Genomic DNA, 10657 nt, shown 5'->3' with positions numbered 1-10657 from the left:
CAACAAAATGATTTTAGTGCTAATATAAAATCCATAAGATGATGAGTAGAGGAAGAGAGTTACGAGTATGCAGGTACCTTGATTGCTCCAGTTCCTTTTAAGGAAATGGCTTATAGTATACAACAAAAATTTATTGTTGTAAAGATTCACGGGAGTAATGGCCAAGGTATTACTGTATGCCATTTACTTTTACAATGGTAGTAAATCATGTGGCATTTACACCAAAGTCCTCCTCCTCTTCTAGTCTATGAGTGTGTGAAGACAGCCAGAGTCAATAGCTTCACTCAGAGAGATGCGTCCTCTAATAGCAGGTGGAAGGTTAAGTGCTGTAATAAAACGACAAGGACCAGGCCGGTCACTCTTCTAGGGGCCTAAAGAGTGTGTGTTCAGCCAGGCTTTAATGTTGGGCACCGAGCGTATAATTACACAGCATAAACACAACTCAGGACTCTTATTAGCCAAAGGTTTAAATATAAGACCAGCTCACTGTAAAAAGTATATTTCTGCTTGGTGTTGTGTGTGTGTGTGTGAGTGTGTGTGTGCATGTGAATATGTGAATGTGTTTAGCAGGCAAGATGTGGAGTGTATAGCCTTCGGCCCTCTTGACCTCATGAATGTTACATCAGTGGACTGAGGGCATGCAGAAGAGGAGATGAAATATTTACTAACACCTCCACCTACAGTCTTGTTTCAGACAAGTGTTTGTGCTAACTATAATCAGGCACTATATAAATAGGTGACCTATATGCAAATAATAACCTCAGATGTAAGTGTGTTTTTGATAGATAGATAGATAGATAGATAGATAGATAGATAGATAGATAGATAGATAGATAGATAGATAGATAGATAGATAGATAGATAGATAGATAGATAGATAGATAGATAGATAGATAGATAGATAGATAGATAGATAGACGGATTTATTGCTGGACGGACGGACAGACAGATAAATAAATAGATTGATACTAAGCTGCAGCTATCTTAATTGAGGTGACGCGGTGGCGCAGTAGGTAGTGCTGTTGCCTCACAGCAAGAAGGTCGCTGGTTCGAGCCTTAGCTGGCTCAGTTGGCATTTCTGTTCTCCCCGCGTTCGTGTGGGTTTCCTCTGGGTGCTCCGTTTTCCCCCACAGTCCAAAGACATGCGGTACAGGTGAATTGGGTAAGCTAAATTGTCCATAGTGTATGAGTGTGTGGGAGATGGGCTACAGCTGGAAGGGCATGCACTGCATAAAACATATGCTGGATAAGTTGGCAGTTCATTACGCTGTGGCGACCCCAGATTAATAAAAGAACTATGCCGAAATTAAAATTAATTTATCAAATAAAATCTTATTTGCCCAGCATTGGGACTAGCAAGAACCAGCATTGGGAGCATTAATAACCAGCATAAACCAGTGTAATGGCATCAAAACATACCTTACCAGAATGCTGTGTGGAGGGGGGTGGTTAGTATTCTTAGGCTTAGTATTCTTAGTGCTAGTATTCTTAGACTATTTGAAATATAAAATATACATTATAAGTAGTCTATCAAATAAAAGTTAACATTTTACTCAAAACACATTCTTATTAAGGCAAACCATAGAACAGATAATAACTTTAAAAGGGTCCCTTATCCATTTTTAGAATGTAATATAATATATTTTGGAAACACAAAACATTTTTATAACATTCAGTAACAATGTTCACAATTCAAAACAGAAATTCGCCCAAAGTGTTTGCATGTTAGCTTACTGTATAGTGGTGAGTCAAAAGGGAAAATACTGAGAAAAATGTTTTTGCGAAATATAATCAGCCTATTGATTATGTTGTGTTAGCTTAACCCACGATGTGTTCTGTCCTGTATTTCATATAAGAATGAATACACATTTTACGCAATATAACTTAAAGACTAAACCATAATTTCCCTATTTGCCACTGTCCCAGCGGAAGTTCACATTGGTATTTAGTGTCGCAGTGCTGCCATCTTTAGGTAGTAACAAAGTTATTACAACTACAATTTGTGTGAGATATTGTGCGCTCATTTCCGTTTTCTCTTAGGACATAAAACATGGATTTTAAATGATTGAAACGCTTTATTTGTTATATTTTACGTATTTTCTCTTATCAAAGCAGTGACGAAACCGAAGACTGAAACAGCGTTGGCTGGACGGTAACCCGGGCGACCGTTTTCTGCATCAGTACCCGTATTTCCGTACTGAAATCTAATATTTCTCTCAATGACAGGACGACCTGTGCTGAAATAACCAAACATGAGGCGTCACACGGTAAAGTTTAATTTTCTAAGTGCCGTGGATCAAATAAATATGTTTGAAAATAGCAAACCCAGGAGCGCGTTTATAACGGTGTGATGCGGACAATCAGCTGATCATCACTGCTGCTGCCAGTATGATAGATATGTAAATATGCCGAATTTCTACAATTATAATCTGAAATATTTGTCAGTGACGTTAAATAACCTTTAGAGACATACTACAGCTACATCATGACATTCAGGCTGTGTTTAGTGCTTATTATAGGATTTTATTTCTGTTTAGAACATGAAGCAGAATGATTTTGCTCTCTTATGTTGTCTTTGGTTATACAGGTAACGTTAACTTTAGATTGAATTGGTCATAAAATGGAGGTTCCTGCAGTAAACCAGAGCCATTCGCAGCCACCACAGGAGACATGGGCCGAACAGAGCCACTACAGGAACCCAGCCATGCCTTCTTTAAGCTGTCCAGCTCCTCCACATCACTATCCAAACCTGACCCCGGATCAGCAGAGAGCAGCATTCAGTGTGACCACAGTGAACCACATGACTGTACCACGTCCACCGTCACTGTACTGGGACCCGTCACAGCAATCACACCCAGGTAAGCAACATGAGCTATGGGGAATTTCCATATGTGATGGAAAAAATCAAACATGATACTGTTTTTTTTTTTTTACAGATGCATTTAGAGCTGTTCCTGAGATCACAAACATGTCAGCTCAAGGGATGCCACAGAAAAGCTACTCATTACCAGTGAGCATGAGAGTGTTGGGGATTTTTTATTATTTATTTATTTATTTATTTATTTATTTATTTATTTATTTATTTATTTATTGTCAATAAATAAATTTTGTTTATTGTTATTATTATTATTTGTTATTTAAGTTGAATAACTTTGTTATTCAAAGTTATATATCAATATTATTTAAATAATATTTATATCATATTATATTATATCATATTATATTATATTAATTTTATTAAATTACCAACAATTTAAGCAATTAAAATAGTGCATATAATTTGGATATATAAAGTTTTATTTTTGCATTTTAGATAACTATAATAACCCTGCCACCGGCATTTTTGATTCTGGATAACCTTAATATTATTTAGTGATTAAAAGCATAATAACATATGGTTAGTATTAAACACATCAAACTTTCATTAAAAATTGAAGTTTAGGAAAATCAAAAATTATTGTAGTGCTAATAATTTCAATATATATTGTTTTATTTTCATTTTATATACAGTACTCAGCATAATTGAGTAAACCCCATTTTGAAAATGAATATTTTCCTCCATTTCATAGTTAAATAGGTAATATATATTGGTGCATTTAAACAGAACAGATTTTTTAACAGATATATTTATTAAAACAATATTTTAGTCATCAAACATATTTAGAAATTAAAAGATAATACAATTAAATTCAAGCAAGTATTACAAAAACAATTTACAACCTACAAAATTTCAAGTAAATTTTTCCGTTTTTGCTTGATTTTAACTTTTTTTTTTTTTGTATATAATTTATCTCTGTTTACTAATTTTTGGACTGCTATTGTAAGCTATTTTGTTAGATAAGCTCTAGATTTGGCTTCAGTAATGACTAATTTAATATATATGCTCAAATATAATATTGTATAGCTTCCTATTAAAAATATGAGTTTAAAAGATAGATTTGTGGGGGGTGTACTAATATATGCTGAGCACTGTAATAACCCTGCTGCCAGCATTTGTGATTGTGGATAACCTTTACTATTATTTAGTGGTTAAAAACATCTTAACATTAGATTAGTATTAAAAATATCACAATTCCATTAGATATGGAAGTTTAGAAAATTCGAAAAAATCACAAAAAAAGGTTTCACGTTAACATTTTTCACAGACAGTGAAAGAAATTTAATGAGCAAATGCTGAAAAAGTGACGTTATTTGTCAGCTTGTGTGTAGTTAGAAAAAGTGAAGCGTTAAATTTGCCCTCTGTTTTAATTGTCTCATTCTCTTCTTTTACAGAAACAATGAGTCTCACATGAATTGAATTTACCCAAGAATCATTTTATTTTCTTGTGTTTTGTCAGACGAGCCCAGTGTCTAAATTAGAGTCCCGGTATGGCCTGGATCCTCAGCTTCTTCCTAGTGTGGTAAAATCTTCTATTCTATCTTCTATCTGCTATTATTTAGTAAGGCTTCTATCGTCTGATTTAGTGGTGTAAAGTGTGCTAAAAAACATACTCAAGATGCATATGTGTTGCAAATATCCAGGAAACTACTCAAAGTAAGTTTAGCATCTAAAAGTACTCAAGTGGTTTAAGTAGTGAGTATTACAATGTGATATACTACACAGCATAACATTACATAGCCTGCAAATAAAAAAAGTAGCTTGAATTTATTTTATTATCTATATAAGTGTATTTGTAAGTCCAAATTAAGTTATTTCCCATTCATGGACTATAAATTGAAATTGTGAGATGAAGTTAATGTGAGAATCACACTACATTACATTACATTAATATATGGACTTATAACACACGACAGGTTTTGCGTTTACATGCAGAGCGAAATCAGTGTAACATAAGGGGCAAAAAACTACCTGTGACGAAATGCTAATTCTTAGTTCATGCACATTGAGCCCGGACTAAGAAGCTATAAGTAGGGCCAGACGGAATCTGCGGACGTTTTTTGCTATTTCTGCTGAGAATTTTGGTAAAAACTGTGGATTTCTGCGGAATTATTTTTGGAGTATCATAACTAAAACCTTAATATGTGAAATAAAAAAGTAATACCTTTTTAACTTTTATTTAATGTTTAAAATGCAAATCTAATTAGATTCACTTTATTTGGTGACAAAACAAGTATTTGGACAAAGCAAGTCTCATATAATATATCTACTAAAAGACGAAAATATTACTTTACACACTGCATTTTACATAAATCAAATGAAATTTTCATATTAGTCAATAATATTACTGTAATTAATTTAAAAACTGAATAAATTTAGTTTTACAAACATTTACTCAAGTAAATAAACAGAATTAATGATGGGCTAAAAATCTGCGAAATTCTGCATGCACAGATTCCATGTGGGCCAGTGTCCAGCAGCTGGAGCCGCAAACCAGGCTCATGCAGCACTTGTGAAATACATGGAATGTGTGCATGTGTTTGAAAACGAAACATTCTGTAGTGCAATTAAATTTTTGTTAAAGGCCATTTGGTGATTTCAATCATCATACAATAGGCATCCTTTATCTTCTCAGCAGTGACATACAGTGTAAACAGTTTCTTGGTTATTGTGTGTAATGGTTTTGCATCCTCTTGGGCACTTTTAATCCTTCCATGCTGTGTGCCGTTTTTAAAAAGCGGCCATGTCTCGAGGTCGATCTGTCTGATGGGATTTTTCTGTGCACGATTTGATTTGACGAGAATGACAGAACTGAATACCACTTCGCTAATCACCATAGACCTAAAATAATTAAACTAAGTAATGACTGTAGGTTGAAGAAAAATAGCACAATAAAAGTACCTGTACAGCACTTAATGTGTACACATTTTTAAAACTACTCACAGCACAGAACAATTCCTAAACTGCTCAGTTACAGTAATTTAAGTATTCATTACTTTCCACCAATGTTCTGGATGGACAGTATAGATGTGTTCCTGTCACATTTCACACTTGTACATTCAGTGAACAGACAGAAGGCATGCTAATGTGCTTACACATGTTGATTAAAAGTAAGCATATGGGCTAAGAATCTAGCTGTGATGATCGGGTTAGTGTGCAAGTTGTTTTTGGAGGCATACTTTTTCTTTTGAATGACTGAGGGCAGTCAACTTCATTTTACAACAGAGCAGCTGAACATGTCTCAAGTGAAAATAAACATTTTGTTGTTTGAATACGCACTGCAATGTCTTTAAACAAGAACACTAATATGTCTATAAAGGCTTATATGTTACAGTGTATGTATTTGAGGTCTGAGAGCAGATAGGCTGCCAAGATAGAGAGAAATTTCGATGGTCGGCTGCTTCTCACTTAGGGCTGTTTATGCTATTGAGGGAGAGATTGTTAGTAATGGTTGTGGCTTTCCCCCTCTGATGACATGTAAAATAAGTGGGATTGTCAATCAAAGTGGTTCTGCAGATTGCTTTTATGAAAATTGATTATAAAAAATAGAACTAATTAACACATTTTTAGAGGACATTAGAGGCTGGCTATAATGACACAGTATTGTTTGATCCAATGCATAATAGGCCCCCTTTAAAGTTAGTTATAGACAGTAGCCTACTACACCTAAGTAACCTGTGCATACAGTAGCATTTAATCTTTTATCATAAAAAAGAATGAATGTATTCTATAGCTACAACAAACTTTGTAATCTGTTTTGCGAAAACATAAGTTGATGCCATCATTTTAATGACAGACAAATTGCAAATTTGCACACAATCGCTGGTCAAAAACCTGGCCATGATTGCTTTAAAGTTTGACACAAAGCAAATGAATGATCCTTGTCAGCTAAAATGTATTTAAAAGAAATTAGATTTATGATGGCATTACCTTTAATCACATTATATACGGTCACAGAATGATAATTTTTATTGCATGTAGTCTAGTATTCTATATTCTCCACTCGTCTTCACACATAGAAACATTGTAAAACATGTTTTACTACTGTACTGTTGTAGTAGCTAGTATATAAAACCATCAGAGAATCAGGTCACTCTAAAATCTTTATATTTTTGCAGAAGTAATAATATCTGACACAATTTAAGCGTTTTACTGCAACTGTACATTAATATTTTCACTCATTTTACATTGATAGTTTATTGTAATTGTGATAGAGAGCTACAGAACCAATGGTCACAGAAGATTGCTGATTTAAAGAAGCCTAGAAAAACTGTTATTAATAGTAAATAATAAATATAAAGCTTCTGAGAGAAACTGCAAATTTGCACACATCCGCTGGTCAAAAATCCAGTTGCATTAGAGCTTGACACAAAGCAAATGAATGATCCTCGTCAGCTAAAATATATATATTTATAAGAACTACTGATAGACTGATTCATTAACATTTAATCACATTACAAAAGTTCACAGAAGGATTCATTTGTATTGTGTGTATTTGCTAGTTATTTAATCTTTTAGTCTAGAATTACCATATATATATTTTCTGTTCGTCGTCTTCACACATAGAAACATAGTAAAACACGTTTTTACTACAGTACTGTTGTAGTAGGTACTAAATAAAAATCCTCTCAGAATTAGGTCACTCTAAACTCTGTATATTTTTGCAGAATTAATAATATCTGACACAATTAAAGCCTTTTACTTCAACTGTACATTAATATTTCACAAATTATATCACAGATATAAAATTTTCATTGATAGTTTATTGAAATTGTGATCAATTTGATCGAAATTGAAGAGCGACCAATGTTTACCGAAGATTGCTGGTATAATGAAATCCTGTGTATCTACATGTTAAAACTGTTATTATTAGCGAACAATAAATATAATGCTTTTGAGAGTATTGTTTCATGTTATTGATTAGTCATTAGGATTTATGCAACATTCAATTTCCGCATCCTGTCTCTCCTAAATGTGCAGGTGCAGGTGATTAAAGAGGACAAGATGCAGTGGGAAGGGAAAGTGTTTGCTTCAGAGTCCAAATCTTCAGTTCCTCCTCTTTCCTCAACCTTGTGCACCCTGGAGGACAGAGGTACTGCACTGTCACTGTAGACTAATTTAGAAACATTATCCTTTGACCTCGTTTACAAAAGAGCATATAACATAAATGCGATGCACCTGCTTTATCTCATCGCGACAGCTTTTGTTGTGCTGTTGTTGAAGATTATTTTGACGTTAACTGACTTCAAACAGCGATGGTGCCAGAGACACAAAGGTAGTGAAAAATTGACAGCTGTTTCTCTTATAAACAGACCTAATTATAATCTCAAACACAGATGCTGTTTTTCAGTCTCATAAATACAGCAGCACATTAATGGTGGAGTCCTGCTGACAGAAGCACAGACTACTGTTTATTTTTTAATGAGGCTATTTTAAAAGTATTAATCGGTCATTTAAATAATTAGAAAGATTTTTGTATTATAATGAATATTATTAAATAAAAATATTAAATAATTTAATTATTTTTGTGAAATATTGTATTGTTATTTAGTAATAGTAGTAATATAGTAATTTAATAATAATAAAATACTATAATTAAATACTACTATTACTATGTACTACTAATAATAATAATAATAAAAAAAAAACAGTTTGGCACTTTTTGGCTAACTGTACCATCACCAAAACTATCACTTTCAGGTGGTGGCCTATAAACATATCTCTTTGATATTTTTTATGTATCCGTTTATTTATTTATTTATTTGTTTATTTATTTATTTATTTATTTATTTATTTATTTATTTATTTATTTATTTATTTATTTATTTATTTATTTATTTATTTATTTAATTAATTTTTAAGAAAAAAGTTAAAAGTGATGGATTATATGATTTTTTATTTAGCCAGAAAAAAAAACAATTAAGATTAAGATCTCATTTACAAGGGTGACCTGACCAAGAGGTGCGCATCACATGCCTTATGAAAAAAATTAAAATGAGTAAAAAGTAAAGATAATATAAAAATACAGTTTAGTTATTCCTCTATACCACATGCCAATATGTTAAAAACACATGCATTGAGAAATGACCTGCTGTTGTTTGTTATAAAGGATAGAGCGAAATGATTAATTTGGGATGGGCTCAGATATTTTTAGTTCAGACTGAAAGTATTCTAGAATGAGGGGGCAAATATTAAAAGGGGCAAACAACACTAAATGTTAAGAATTTATTTCATTTCATGAATTATAGTAATTATATTAATTAAAAAAAATAGTAAAAAATTTCACAGTACTGGGTTGTGGCTGGAAGGGCATCTGGTGCATAAAACATATGCTGGAAGAATGGTTGGCGGTTCATTCTGCTGTGGAAACCCCATGAAAAATAAGGGACTAAACAAAAGGAAAATGAATGAAAAATAAAATAAATACATGAAAGATGACAGTAATGAGAAAATGGTAATTAAGAAAGTATATAATAATAGTGTGTATGTGGAATTATTTGCATAAGCTCTGTAGTTTATCGGTGTCATGTCGACAGGTTAGGTAATATAGTAAGATTATAGCTTATATTTTTTAAAAACCACATTTATATTACTGTATAAAATGGCTCCTTTTTTCAGCGTTATTCTGCACAATGGACAAGTTTTTGTGTCATAAACAGAAAAAAATTACATTCTCTAAATTTTTCGAGTACATACGAGTCTAGGCCAGGTGTGGGCAAACTTGATCATGGAGGGCCAGTGTCCTGCATAGTTTAGCTCCAACCCTATTCAAACAGACCTCCCTATAGAGTTCAAGTGATCTTGAAGACACTGATTAGTTTATTCAGGTGTGTTTGACTAGTGTTGGAACAAAACTCTGCAGGGACACCAGCCCTCCAGGATTAAGTTTGCCCATCCCTGGTCTAGGCTTTCAAATAAGACATTCTTTTTTTATATTTTGCGACATGCTGTTCACACACAGGCAGTAAAATAATTAATGAATACAAATTCTTAAATGTTGCCTTAAGTAGGGCATCAAAATGGCATAGTGGGTAGCATGATCACCTCACAGCAAGAAGGTTGCTGGCTCAAGTCCTGGCTGGGTCAGTTGGCATTTCTGTGGGAAGTTTGCATGTTCTCCCTGTGTTCGCGTAGGTTTCCTCTGGGTGCTCTGGTTTCCCCCACAGTCCAAAGATGTGAATATAAGCTAAATTGGCTGTAGTGTATGTGTCTGAATGCAAGAGTGTATGCGTGTTTCCCAGAGTTGGGTTGCGGCTGGAAGGGCATGCGCTGCGTAAAATATATGCTGGATAAGTTGGCGGTTCATTCCGCTGTGACGACTCATGATTAATAAAGGGACTAAGCCAAAAAGAAGATAAATGAATGAGCTTACAGTATTTAAAGGCATAGTTCACTAAAAAATAAAAATTCTCTCATCATTTACTCTCCCTTCGCTAGTCACAAACCTGTGTGAGTTTCTTTCTTCTGTTGAACACAAAAGAAAATATTTTGAAGAAAGTAGAAAACCTGTAACCATTAGCCCCTTTCACACAGTGATACCGGTAAATATCCGGAAAATTTCCGGAACTACTTTACCGGTATATTCAAAAAAACGCTGTTCACACAGGCGAGGACGTTACGGAATTTTTCCGGAAAAGAGCATTCACACATCCATCGCAAAATGCCGGTAAATTCTGACATCATTAACCAGAAATGACCTCTAAACGGCTGCGCTTGTGTTTGTAAACATTTGACTACATTACAAACTCTTCGGATGGATCAGTATTGAGTACAACTCTA

At 33.7% G+C, this 10657-nt stretch overlaps 1 protein-coding gene across 10 annotated transcripts in view; it reads left to right on the top strand.

The window, feature by feature from the left end:
* The first annotated feature begins 1991 nt into the window (after nt 1–1991).
* si:dkey-13n15.2 overlaps nt 1992–10657 on the top strand; it is a 32115-nt gene continuing 23449 nt past the window's right edge. For 4 of the 10 annotated variants that reach the window (XR_012406802.1, XR_012406801.1, XM_003198620.4 and 1 more), the window contains exons 1-5: nt 1992–2399; nt 2588–2858; nt 2937–3010; nt 4338–4400; nt 7859–7970. Coding sequence is in view for 6 of the 10 variants with exons in the window: in XM_003198620.4 (XP_003198668.1) it covers nt 2621–2858; nt 2937–3010; nt 4338–4400; nt 7859–7970 (487 nt within the window). In the remaining 4 variants the exon portion in view is untranslated. The remainder of the gene's footprint in view (nt 2400–2587; nt 2859–2936; nt 3011–4337; nt 4401–7858; nt 7971–10657) is intronic. The other 6 variants (XR_012406803.1, XM_005165201.5, XM_073952085.1 and 3 more) reach the window with 2 other exon arrangements.

The sequence above is a fragment of the Danio rerio genome, chromosome 5 (assembly GCF_049306965.1).
Source record: "Danio rerio strain Tuebingen ecotype United States chromosome 5, GRCz12tu, whole genome shotgun sequence".
NCBI classification, from domain to species: Eukaryota; Metazoa; Chordata; class Actinopteri; order Cypriniformes; family Danionidae; genus Danio; species Danio rerio.
This window is presented reverse-complemented; position numbering and strand designations above follow the sequence as displayed.